The sequence below is a fragment of the Hirundo rustica genome, chromosome 14, assembly GCF_015227805.2.
Source record: "Hirundo rustica isolate bHirRus1 chromosome 14, bHirRus1.pri.v3, whole genome shotgun sequence".
NCBI classification, from domain to species: Eukaryota; Metazoa; Chordata; class Aves; order Passeriformes; family Hirundinidae; genus Hirundo; species Hirundo rustica.
The window spans coordinates 2,603,410-2,617,219 of NC_053463.1; the positions used below are offsets into that span (position 1 = coordinate 2,603,410).

Genomic DNA, 13,810 nt, shown 5'->3' on the forward strand with positions numbered 1-13,810 from the left:
CGGGCGCCGCGCTCCTCACTCCAAGATGGCGGCGCCGCCGGCATCCGCCTGACCTCCCGCCCACACCTAAGATGGCGGCGGCGCCGCGGGCGATGCGCGCCCAGCCCCGGGGTGGCCGCCCGGGCCGGGGAGTCCCTGCCCGCACCAAACATGGCGGCGCGGCGCCGGGCGGAGCCGGAGCCGGTGCCGGGGGCGGGCCGGGGGCGCGGCCGCCACCGCCCCGGAAGCGCCGCGCGGCCCCCGCCAGCTGGTTGTCATTTGGTGCGGCCGCTCGGTCCGGGCGGCACGGGCTGGGCAGCGGCCGCGCGGGGACCAGCGAGGCACCGGCTGCGGCGGCCGCCGGGGGGGTGGGGGGCGGGGAAGGCGGCAGAAAAAAACACACGGAAAAAGACGCACAAACGAGGCGGCGGCAGCAGCGGGGGCTGCGCGCCGGGGACGCGTCGCCGGCTACCGAAAGCTGTCGATCTCCTCGTCCTTCCAGCTCCCCGCAGCATCGAGCCCGCGGAGACCTCCCCCCCACCCCCGGTGCGGCCGGTACATGAGGGGCACGGCCCGGCCGCAGCCCAGCCGAGCCGCCGCGGGGCAGGGAGCGCCCCGAGCCGCCGCCGCCGGAGCCCCGAGCGCTGCGCCCCGAGACAGAGCCTGCCCCGACCCCGCCGGGCGATCCGGGAGAGCCGCTTAAACACCTTCCATGGGGGAGAGAGGAGCCCGGCCGGCCGCGCCTTCCCCTCCCTGCCGGAGGCTGCTGCGCTGCTGAGGTAAAACCCCTCCTGCCTTGCCCGGCTCGAGTGAGGGCGGGGGACGCGCGGGGCGCCCACAGCCCGGCCCCGCTGGATGCCGAGTGCCTGAGGAGGGAGCGCGTTCCGGGGGCTCGCTGGGCTGCGGGAGCCGCGATTCCCGGGGAAGGAGGCGAGCCCCGCACCACAAAACACCCTCCCGGCAGCAGAGAGCGAGGAAAAAAAACCTCCTTCCCCTTCCTCCTGCACAACTCGCTGTCCCCTCCCTTCCCTTTCCCGAACGGTGAACGCTGATTTCTGAGATGAAAACCTTCCTCCTCGGACAGCCAGGACTCATATGAAGGACACGCAAATATTGGATCATAAATAAGAAGCGAGTCTGGCGAGCTCAGAAACCCAGCCCAGAAGGAGCAGCATCAAGAATCCACCCTTCTCCTGCACAACTCACTCCCCACCCAACACACAGAGAATACTGATTTCCTGAGATAAGATCTTACCCCTTTAAACAACCACACACGCATACACACGGTGTATATTATTGCTAAATATAATAGGTTAAGCCCAGCAGCACGGGATAAAGCCTCTTCTGCAACTCACTCCCCCGTTTCACCCTTCTGAATGCTGAGATCCTGAGGTAATTTTTTCCCTTGTCCACAGCAAAGACTCTTTTTGAACAGGACACAAATATATATTAGATTATAGAGATGTATTAAATTATTCCAGATTTAAATCTATTTTTTGCTGCCAAGGGGTTGAGGGACCAGACGTCATTGTATTTTTTTTTCTTCCCTCTTAACTCATTTATGGGCGAGTCAAGGCTGCTGAGGAGGAAAAAAACAGGATAGTTAGAATCTCTTTATCCTTATTTCCCAGAAGCTTATTCTCTCATTGCTGTGCATTTCCTTTAGAAAAAAGGAAGCCTCTTATTTTGTGAACCAAAGATTTATTTTTCCCTTCCTCCTGGCCAAAGGAAGGAAATGGACACAAATTGACACATTGAAATAGTTGAAGAGATCTATCTTTTGCAAAAACAAAAACAAAAAAATAGCAAACATCTTTATCCAAATCTGAAATAAACAGCGTGGAGGGGGACACTGGAATATCTAGCGAAAACCAGGATACTTGCTAATCTTGCCTCACAAGAGGACAAGCTAAACACTAAACATCAACTTGTTCTTACAGGGAGGATTCAAACCCTAAATATAATAAATGGGGGATTACGGGTTTGGAGTGTTAGTGCAAAACAACACTGGAAATAAGTCAGCTTTTCCAGTCAGATTTCATCCACATCTGCAGCCTCCACACCATCATCAAAACGCAACCCCCAGCCCTGCTGCTTTTATAAATAATAACACAGCTGCCAATGGCAGTAGTGCTGGGTCAGCTTGGCTCTTTCCTGCTCCAGCTGCCCATAATATTCAGGATGAGATTCTGGGGTCAGAAAAATCTAAAACTCAGCAACAGGAAAAGCAAGAGTCCCTAGAAAAACAGCAGCTTTCCCCTGGTCAAAGTCAGGAAGCAGGCATGCTCTCTGAACCCGAGAAAGCTAAAACTGAAGAAAACCAGGGCGATAATTCTTCAGAGAACGGCAATGGAAAGGAGAAAATAAGAATAGAATCGCCGGTTTTAACAGGATTTGATTACCAAGAGGCTTCAGGGCTCGGTACTTCGACACAGCCCTTGACATCCACCGCATCTTCTCTGACTGGTTTTAGTAACTGGTCTGCAGCTATTGCTCCTTCTTCATCTACGATAATCAATGAAGATGCAAGTTTTTTCCACCAGGGAGGGGTCCCTACTGCCTCAGCTAATAATGGTGCTCTGCTGTTTCAGAATTTCCCACATCACGTCAGCCCTGGCTTTGGTGGTAGCTTTTCCCCCCAGATCGGACCCCTCTCTCAGCACCACCCTCATCACCCCCATTTCCAGCATCATCACAATCAGCATCAGCAACAGAGGAGGTCTCCTGCAAGTCCTCACCCGCCTCCATTCGCACACAGAAATGCTGCTTTTAATCAGTTGCCTCATTTGGCCAACAATCTTAACAAGCCACCTTCTCCGTGGAGCAGCTACCAAAGCCCATCGCCCACCCCGTCCTCCTGGAGCCCCGGCGGCGGCGGATACGGCGGCTGGGGAGGGTCCCAGGGCCGAGACCACCGCCGGGGACTGAACGGAGGCATCACCCCCTTGAACTCCATCTCGCCCTTAAAGAAGAATTTTGCAAGTAATCATATCCAGCTGCAGAAGTATGCACGACCCAGCTCGGCCTTCGCTCCCAAATCCTGGATGGATGACAGCTTGAACAGAGCTGACAACATTTTTCCTTTTCAGGTGAGCGCACTCTGTTGTATACATAAGACAAAAAAAAAAACCCAAAAAAAACCAAAGGAAAAAACCTCCCCAAAGAGCATTAGCATGCCCTGGTTGTGGGATTTCTGTGCTTACAGCTGAAAAAAACCATATGGCTAACTCGAAATGTCATAGTGGGAATGATCCTCCAAGCTGTGATTCATGGTTTTTTTTTTTTTTAACAGTGATGGTCATAAATATCTATTGCCCATCAGCCATCTGTATTGGCCACTTTGCTTCAGCTTAATACTTACACACAAACAGAAATAGCCGATGAAGAAATTCACTGACAAGTATTTCAACAAAGAGGAAAAAGGAAAAAAAAATGTGCCTGGTGGAGTATGAGAGATCTGAGGCCTTTTAAAGTATTCAGCAATGTACCACATCTGAGAAAAAGTATGGAGTGATTGTGTTTGGTTTTACAGTATCAGATGGGCTCACAGTGCAGCCTAATTTTTGTAGCATTTTTGGGGGGAAACTTTGCTTTTTACAAATAATGGTAATCACCACAGTTTGCTCTCCTCAGGGATGGCAGCAACTTTTGGTTACAGGCCATTAAATCAGCACTAAAAATAGATGTGGATGAGATCAGCTGGTGGTCTCCTATATTTTGCTGTGGCCTTCTCCTGGCAGGAGGCAGGTTGTCTGGCAGCTCAGCCTCTCCTTCTGGGCTGACTTGTTATGAATTTGAAAAGAACTGTATAATGTTGAACCTAATTTGCAGTAGGAATTAAACCAGAAGTCCCCTTCTTTTCATCTGACCACCAGTTAAACCCAGCTTTTATATGTGTGTGTGCCTTTTGTAAACTCCTTTAGGGCGAATTAAAAGACCCAAGAGTTCTTTTACATTTCCAGGGTTGTTTTTCAAGCTCTTCAAATGAGGGCAAAAGTAAAATTCTCAACGTGATTGCAGTATTTCTTGCCATGCTGCAAGAACTGGGGTGACCTACTTAAATACAAAGATACAAACTGTGCAGCGTGTCTCATGATGTAAAGAAACGGAAATGCATTTAACAGTGACTTTGTGGATTTGGGGATAGCTGGGTTCTTTGCAAACTGCAGGTTTTTGGTGGTGTGCAGGCCCTGCTGACAGCACAGCAGCTGCTGGCAATAACTTTCCTTTAGAACCCTTTTTTTTTTCCACTGCAGTGCTACTGACTGGTTCAGTATCAGGTAGAGCCCTTCTGAATTTAGAATGCAGAGTAATAATTGATTTTAATGTCAGGATTTGTAATAAATATAATGAAGCTGTGTCCAGCATACCCAATTTATCCAGTGAAACCATTAGAAAAAGGGACCCAGCTGGAGCTGGTCTTTTCAGCCTCGCTGCAGCGAGCCTTGGCTCACGGTTTGATTCACTCTGTACCCTGACACGTAGCTGATGTTGAGAGTGACAGAATGAGATCAAGTGTGTCCTTGCTGCTGTGTGTAAGACCCAAATATATACACAGACAGAGCATTGTGCTTGGATTGGCATCAAGGAAATTTCAGGAAACTGGCAAAGTCAACCTTGACTCCTGGATGGTGTTCGAGACACAGAATAGCAGACACACGTAGTTTGATCATGGTAAAGAAATCATTTTGGTGTAGCATGTTGGTGTCTGTTTACATAAACACTCTGATGAAGCTGTACATGTCAAGACCAAGTCTGACACTCCTTCATGCCAAGAAAAGGAAAGTGTGGAGTGAAGTGCTTTCCAGTCTGTTACTATCACTTCTGTGAGGAAAAGGGCAGGGCAGCAGAGCAGGACTTCAGCACTGCAGCCCTAGAAAGATGCTGATTAATTTTGAAGCCATCTTGAACAACTGCTCAATACAACTTTTTTTTTTTTTTTTTCTTTTGTATAAAATCTTCAGCTCCTTTGGTCACTTTAGCTGAGTGTTGAAAGCGCAGTGAATTTTTGAATCACTGGAAACAAATGATGTCAAATTTTACCTTTGATGTCTTTTTATTTTTTTCTTGACTATGCTGTTTCTATTCCTGACTCAAAGCAGAATTTTGCTTATTACATATTTGTCATGCATCTCTCTCTCTTTCTCCCTCTCTCTCTCTGCCCCTGAAGTATCCTTGCTGATGCAATCATACTGGACAAGGCTATTTTGTTACTGGAATCTTCTTAAATTCCTGTTTAGGAAATAATTGAAAGCTGTCTTTGCTGCAGCAACATAATGGAGTAATTTGATACAACAATCCCTTTCATTTAATATTTATGTTTTGCTGCTTAAATCATTAACAAGTGGTGCTGCAATCTAGTGAAAATGAGTTTCTTTAGAAGGCAAAATGTAAACCAACCATTGCAAATATCGGGGGATCACTTTTTTTCTTTTCCTCAAAGGTCATGTGTATTCCAGAGCTTGGTGACACACAGGATTCTGTCTGTGTTTTGATGGAAATCTCGGGGTGACCAGGAGTAAGAGCTCTTTTCCTCTTTGGAGAGGATGGCGTTGCTAATTTCCCTATTCACTGACGTGAACTCCTGCTCCCTTCAAACATCCCTGCCCACGGGATGAAACGGGTGCTCCAAATGGTGCAGATGAAAGGAAAATCCTGTGGTGATCAGTTTGATAACCTTGCAATTTGATGATGCCTTGCCTTGGCACTGAGAGCTGCGTGCAAACCCTGTGCTCTCTGCTCTAAGTGTTTTCCATTTGGAATCCTGTCTCCTGCAATTCCCGAGCGACAGCGTCCGTAGGAACCTCTCGCAGGGATGGAACTGGCAGCAAGGTCAGAGAAGACTTAACCAGATCTGTTAATGAAATTAAGTTTTGATGTTGTGCTTTAGCCACTGGGCAGGCTCCCCCCTTCAAAGATCTTTTGAAAAGAGAAAAGCCATTGTTCTTTGTGTGTTCGTTTGAAAAGGAAATGGTCTCCAAATGAAAAAATGGTTCCTGAATTAAAATTAAAAAGCAAAAAACGGAGTCTTTTGGCTCTCACAGCCTTCCCTGAGAATTAGTATATGAAAATGCTTTGACTGTGACTGTGGCACCTTACCAAGTTAGTGATTTTTAAGAATAATTCCTTGTCCTTCTCTCCCAGCAGCACTGACAAACTCGGTGCTCAGTAATTCGTTTCACGGCAGCGCTGCCTTCAAGATTGTTTTGGCTTTCCTTTGGCTGTGTACTTGTACTTCCTCATGAGTGGAACATCCTGCCTGTTATGCAATGCATAAATCTTGCTTTGATAGGCATTTCCAGCTTTCCAGATCTCATCTTCAGTGCGTGATGATGTTTTTTTTAAATGTCTCTCTGAAGGCACAAGCAAGTGAAGCAATAGTGCTCAGCTTTCTGTAAAAATGCTTAAAAAGAATTTGTGTTTCTTCCCGGAATCAGGCTCGAAAATAACTGCCCATTTCAAAGAATTTTGTACATGAGAGCAGTTCATTGTATCCACTTGTTCAAAATGTTTTTTCCTTTCTTCCCCAGTGGCTGATTTCCAGGTATATAACCCCTTCCAAATCCAGCCAGGGCCTGTGCCAGGGAGACTTGCTCTTCCCCCAGGCAGATATGGAATGTTTGAGAAAACACATTCGTGATTACAAAATGTGTTTGAATTCCGACCTCTGCGTCAGCATTTGTTTGCCCATAGAAATGGCCTGATCTAATAAGTGCATTAAACAAATTCACAGGGAGCTGGAATTAAAAAAAAAAAATAACCTCTTGAATGAGTTTGCCAAACTTTCTTCTTGAAGGGATCTTGCAAATAAATTTCTTTACCGTTCCTCTTTATTTTAATATTTGGGTTTGAGGAACCTCTTCTTAACTCACGATGGCTGGCTGCACAAAAAGAGCTTATTTGTTTTGCAGAATTTCATTTTTTATTCTAGCAACAGCAATTATTCCCAATAATGTCAAGGTATCATATGAAAACAGAGCAAATCCTTGGAGGTGGGTTTTTAAAGCTGCTCCCCCATTTTTTCTGTAACTCCATCAGCTGTGCAGTAATTAGTGTTTTGTGTGCTGTTCCCCACAGCTCCTGATGTGTGGGATTAGCAGCACTCTAATGTGGTATGACATGCACAAGTTAAGTGCTGTGGAAGTTAACACTGTTCTTGTTTTATAAACTTACTACTGACGTTAATGCTTGGGCTTTGGCCCTCCTGTGTGTTTTTGACCTCAGGGTTTCTGTTTAAAGAGAGCTTTTGTTAAGGAGCTATTTGAATTATGTTTGTCTTTTTCCTAAGATTAAAAGGAGTACTCTTATTAAGCATTTTGCTTTGAAAGTTGCATACTTAGCAGCCCAGCAAAGAGTGAGAATGCAAAATATTGTGGAAAATCATTTCTGGAAGATACATGATAAACTTAATATACAGCTAAAATAGAATCACACGTGTTACAAACGTTTCAAGTAAAAGGTTGTAATTTCTAACACTTAAAAAGGTCAGGTTGGACTAAACTTTGTGTTTTGTTCCACTTCACTTTTCCAGCTTTTTCTTTTTGTTCCCTGGTGAAGCTATAAAAGATGATCTGGGCAGAATACAGCAACATCCTTTCAGGAAAAACCTGTTTATTCAAAGCCTTTAATTCACTGGATGCTGGACTGGGAGCTGGAATACAGCATTTGCAGGGTGCTGGCAAGGAGGAGCAGCTTCCCCAGAAGCATAATCCAGTCCAAATTGGTGTTGCAGTTGACAGAGAAGTGTGGACCTTGTATTTATGATGATAAATATGGGGATATTGCTTCTCCTGTGCCTGGGACAGGTGGCTTTGGAATTGTGGGAAATGGTAACAAGGTTTCAGAAAGTTTCAGGCTTCTGCTGTAATTAAAGTACAGATAAACCTGTGAGGTTTTTGATTTGCACAAACGTTCTGGTCTGACAAAGATTTAAATGTCTAAAGCCCCACTTTTACATCTACACCTACTCCATAAATGCAGAGCAATAAATTGCTTAATGTAATGACATCTTTTGCATTATTATCAATACCTTGGGCTTTAGATCAATCTTATTTTAAGAGCTCAGGCCCAGCCTTAGCTGCCAGCAAATGTTCATACCTTGACTTTTTTTGAGCAATTTGGGATTTACCACTGGGATGCCCATCCTGGGAAGTGCCCTCAGGTCCTGGCACCTTAATTATTCAGGTGATGGTAATGCTGGGGGTGCTGATTAAATACAATGCATCTAGAATGAATTAATAGTTAAATTAAATGTGCATTTTTCTGATGTACAGGAGAATTAATGTATGGGATTTTTAAATTTAAAGTATGATCTTCCTGTGCAGGAAAACTTCACGTGGAATTTCTTTTGCATGGGAGGATGATCCAATGTCTATCATACATGTGCACCAAGTGACTTTCTTTTTGGGATGAAATGTCTTCGGACTTGGAAAAATAAAGTTGGAATAGGGATTAGAATTTAATTTTTTTTTAGGCAGGGGTGGCCAGGGTAGAGTCCAGAGGTGGTTTGTTGATTATTGTAGGACATTTACAGACTCAATAACTCATTTTTCAGCAGATCTGCTGCCTGTCACCTCTTGTACATTGTGAAAACAGCCCTGCTTATTCCAAATTATGGTTAATGAATGTCTTCTAAAATGTTGGCTGAAATTTTAAACATAGTCATATATATTAAGACTTGCAGGTTGATTTCTTTCTTGTTGGTCGTTTTTTGGCTTCAGTTTGTTTAATTTGGTTTGTGTTTTGTTTGTTTGGGTTTTCTTTTTTTTTTTAATTTTTTATTGTGGCCTTGTGTTTACCTGATGTCTTTCTGCTTCAGTTCTGTTTCCTAAGGATAAAATTGTGCAGCCTTTGAGCCCTCTGATAAAACAACATTTTAGATGTCCTAAGCAAACTTGTGTAAAGCTAAGTTCTTTTGGAACCCAGGTAAATAATATCAGGCTGTGGTTGCCACATTTTGTTACTGAATTGTGCATACTCTGCTTTAGTCCAGGGTAGTCATTACCCTTGTATATTTTCTTTATAAATAAGTGTACAGTAGCAATCCAGCTCCAAAGCACTGTAACTTTGTCAATTGCTTCATTAAAGCCATCACAATACTGTTATTAATTCTCTCTATGTGAAATCTCTTAAAGAAAACTTTTTTTTTTCCCTAAGTTCAGTGTGGTTTATATGCTTTATAAGTAATATGTGTCTGAGAAAAGTTCACATTTGGTTTGTGATCAATATCTTGATTATTAGAGCTATTTTTGATGTTCTGGGGTAAAATGCAGAGTTATGCATTTCTTCAGGGGTTTGGCCACTCTCACTTGCCTTCACCTGCCTTTATTTTTTCTTTAGAGGCACAATAAATGGATATATTTCAGATGTTGTTCTGGTAAAATGTCTTGGAAGATAAGACTGATGAAATCTGTGCTGCTGTTTTCAGAGGACTTTCACTCTAAAAAGGACTTTATTTGTATAAAAATTCTGAAATTTCATATTCTCAACTGGTGACTTTCTCTAGTAGTGTGCGGCCTGCCAGGGCAAATAATCAACTAAATGAATGGAATTATTTTTAATAGTCAGCACTGTGTAAATCTGTGACCCAGCTGAGCTTGGCATCTTGGCTGGTCCTTATTTAGGACTGACATCTTTTCAGTGGGTAGATGTACAGAGTCTTCCTTACAGATCCCAAGTTTTAGCCATTCCTCCTTTTTCTGGGACTGCTGGTAGCTGCAGGTGGGAACATCACAAATTAATCTTTTGTATCACTGTGCAGCGTTGTGTTTTAAAGTGCTTGCCGTGGGATTTGCAGCTTATGGACGTCACCCTAAAAAAGGGCCAGCTTGTGGTTCACTTGAAAAGGAAAATAAATTCCTCAGCATCAAAAGCTTCCATTGGAGAATGCGCTTCCCTGTGAGCCAACTAGTTCAATTCCATTTTTTCCCCTTCAAATGTTGAAATTCTCTGTTCTCAATATTAAAAATTAGCATTGCAGCAAGCTCTTCATTACTACAGCTCAAGCCAACATAACACAGATACTTTAGAGAGAAGAGACTTGCTTCAGGCTCAGGTGCTCAGCACAATAAAATGGGAATTACTTGGCCTGGGTCACTTCCTCTGTGTCTCTCAGACGACTGAAATGTGAAGTGCCACAATTCCACGAAGATTTGGAATTACCGAAGTTCTGCGCTTTGTAAAATCAGAGTTTTGTAGCCGTTCGTGGGGTGGGCTTGAGGTTAACGCAAGAATTCAGGGAGGAGAAGCTGCTGAGGGACATCAGGTTTCCAGTAAATGCTCCCACCTGTGTTTTAGGCTATTTTTGTCACTTTGTGAGGACTGCTGGAAATGCAGAGGTTGCCTTTTAATATCCATTCCTGAGTTACTCAACTGTTGGATCCTGATGGTGGGCTTGTACTCACTCCTGCTAAGGGATTCTAATGTAACTAGAGTTTGAAATAGGTAAGGAGTAGCAATGTTTAAACCAAACCAATCGATTAAATCTGCTAGGGAAAGCAGAAAACTCTAGGAAATACGTGAAAGAAAAGCGCAAAATTTAAGAATTTAAAATGCTCCTGATATTTTCTCCAAGGTGCCTCAATTATCTTGTAATAGAAATGACCATGGAAATCAATCCTGTGGGGAGACAGGGCAGTGCTGTGCTTTTTATAGCAAATTTGATATTTGCTAGACTTAATAAAGGAACTGGTTCCAAACTCTGGCCTTTTTAATGCTATTTGAGACACGGCACATCCGGGTTGGAATACGTGGCCTGTTCTGTCTCAGTAATAAACTGTTCTGAAGAGAGGAAAAATACCAGGAAATTCGATTGAAAAATGGTATTTTTTAGTGATCAGAATGTAATTTACAACTTGGAAATGGATCAGGAGCTGGTGAGTTCCTGCTCTTGGAATAGTCTGAGGTATTTAAAGTCCAGAATGAGGGATCAGTGAAATCAGGAACAGCCCTTGCAACACACAATCACTGCTGCTTCAGCGCTGAAATAAAGCACTTTATAACTCACCACTGCCTTTAAAAATATTCCAAGCTGGATCTGTGTGCTTTGGAGAAATTTCAGCTTCACAGCCAGTGTTAGGGACAAAAAACACACTCAGTGCTGGAATAACAAGGGTTGTGGAGAAGGAGTCAAGAGCAAAAATGTCCAAAATTGCTCACATTTCTCTTTCTCGTTTGAACAGACTTCCCAAAGCTTGAGCTCAGTTCAGAGGGAATTCCTTAGAACAGAAATGAAATAAAATCTTTAGAGGTGATGGTAGAGAGCTTTTAGGACAAAAAAAAATTAAAATCAGGGTGGGTTAACGTAATTGTATAAAAATCTATCCAAGTCCAAATGTATAAATACACAGAAAGCATGGATATGTGAATAATATTGGGACTTGGAGTGATTTTTGCCTCCCATTAGGACCTTTTATGATCCTGTAAAGATTTCAGAGATTGCAAGAAATTTCAGTTATTCTGAATTTGCCAATTAAATTAAAGCTGTGCCAGGGTATTTTGCATTGTGTTTTGCTTCTATAGCATCAGATTTGTATCATGTGGAATTTATTGTTGGGTTGAGAAAGCCTGAGTTGTGCATATGTTAAATGATGGCTCTGGTTAATAGGAAGGGGAAATAGTTGGTATTACACTTCATTGGCTATGATTAGATTATTATAGATCAAATTCATATTTAATAATATTATAATTTTTAATATTCCTCTATCAGAGGAATTTTTTAATATTCCTCTATCCTTTGGTATATGATTTTTTTGCTTAATTCTGCTGTGGTTATGTGGAAGAAGATGGAAGTTTTTTTGTTTCAGGTGTTTAACCCTGGCTCTGTTTGTGTTTGCTTGCAGGATCGCACGAGGACTTTTGACATGCACTCACTGGAGAACTCCCTAATTGACATAATGAGGGCTGAAAATGATTCACTGAAAGGTAAATTTAGACAGAGACTATTTCCTGCAGCAAATAACTGGGGAGAGGGGTTTACTGAAAATAAGAGACTCCAGTTTTGGACAGCAAAAGCAAATTTACCTCGTGCACCTGATGGCTTTTTTCAGTTGTGTGAATGAAGCTGTTGCAGCACAGGAGCACTTGAGGGTGTCTGTCCTTCTCCAGAGCACTGCAGAACACAAACACAGGCTGACCTGGTTTTTATTTGCCAGGGGTTTTGATCAACTTCAGAAATCTTGTGCAGCTCAGCAAGAAGTAACTTTTTATTTAACACGGTTTTCTTGATGAAGTCATAGTTTTTCCTGTCTTGAGAAAGAATAAGGTTTATCCATGTCCTTTTGAGAAAAACAGAGTATTTTGTCTTTTTTTACCTTTTTGGAACCATTGGGAAAAGAAAAGAGAGGTTGAAGTGACTTGCATTTGGGATTTATCTCTTTTTTTTTCTCTTTTGTTTTTTTGGCAAAGGTAATCTCGCTTTGGAAATACCTCAGCTTACAAAGTATTCAAAGTATTGTCTGCACATAATTTTGTCTGAATAGAAACTGCTTATGGTCAACAATTCAGAGCTGTAGTTTCATGTCCTGTGGGATGAGTAATCCATTTCAGTTCAGTGGTTACTTGAATGAGTAGAGTAGTCAAATTCTCACACACGCTTCTTATCTAACCACTCACTTTTGTTGCCAGTCATGAGACCACTGGAAAAAACACAAACCTGCACTTGTGGTTTCTGCAAGTAAATTCCTTTTGATATCAAGGCTTGTGGTGGTAATGAAATCTGACTTGTTTTAATAGTGATTCTTGCTCAGAAGACCAGCCCTTGATAAACTGGCAAGGACTTGTGTTTGTTGCTTTCTCTGTGGTCTGAAAATGCAGCTCGAGTTTCCCGTCCCCAGTGCTGCGCAGAAATTCGGTGTGGTGAGAAACACCATGAAATACTTTCCTGTTGAAATGGCAGGGAGAGCCTGATGTGGATAAAAGTGATGCCAAATGAATTAAAACTCTAAAAAACCTCCCCTCCTTATACAGTGGGGACCAGGCTTTTATTAATGACAAGTGTTATCAGCTTTATTTGGTTTGTGTTCTGTCTGGCAACATCCCATGCCCCCAGAATTGCATATAGAACCAAGAATGAGGTGCTCTGCCTTGACTGAGCACCTGGGATTTGCCCCAAAACCTTCCATCCAAGTACCAGGCACTCCCAAACCAAGTTACAGCTTTGAAATCTGGCCCAAGGTGACATGGCCATGGATCAGATAAAACCTCCCTTTAAATCTGAATTTAACAAAGTCAGCTTCATACGTATTTATGGTCAGCTGCTAAGCAGGGGTACTTCTGAAAGTAGCTTGATGTTTAGTTTAAATGCTTTGAAAAGGTTCTTTGCAGTTGGAATATTTCTTTTTGAGTGCTTAGCATGTTTTAAGAGTGATGGAATAAGTATGTCAGCAAAGAATACAAATAGTTCTGACACGCATTAATTCCTGCTTTAGCCTGAGTGTTAATCCCCTCTGCAGAGTCATCTGAGGGTTCTCTAAAGTTCTGTGTGCCTTGTCTCACACTGATTGAAACACAGGGATATCAGTCAGGTCCTGGTCGGGGAATTATTGCTTAGATTCCTTGTGAATTATTCTGTTTCATAGTTAACAGTTACATAACTGCACACAAAAAAGCCTCAAAGCCCAGATGAGACATTTAAGTGACTCCACATGAAATACTTTGTTGTGAAGCCTAATTTTTCAAGGATCTCCTCAGCAAGAACATGAACTTTGCTTGCAGTGAAGTGTGCAGTGCCTGACTTTGGCTGTGCTGCTCTGGCACAGCGCTCAGTGACTGAGTTCCTGTCGTGTATTTAAGGAATGGATCTTTATTCAACCCAGTATCCGCCGTGCCGTGC

At 43.1% G+C, this 13,810-nt stretch overlaps 1 protein-coding gene across 1 annotated transcript in view; it reads left to right on the top strand.

Annotated features, from left to right (window-relative positions):
• Nucleotides 1–355: 355 nt before the first annotated feature.
• The window catches only part of CPEB4 (cytoplasmic polyadenylation element binding protein 4), a 38,183-nt gene continuing 24,728 nt past the window's right edge, over nucleotides 356–13,810 (top strand). Inside the window, exons 1-2 of the mRNA XM_040077859.2 lie at nucleotides 356–3,068; nucleotides 11,820–11,901. Of these exons, the coding sequence (XP_039933793.1) occupies nucleotides 1,947–3,068; nucleotides 11,820–11,901 (1,204 nt within the window). The 5' untranslated portion in view covers nucleotides 356–1,946. The remainder of the gene's footprint in view (nucleotides 3,069–11,819; nucleotides 11,902–13,810) is intronic.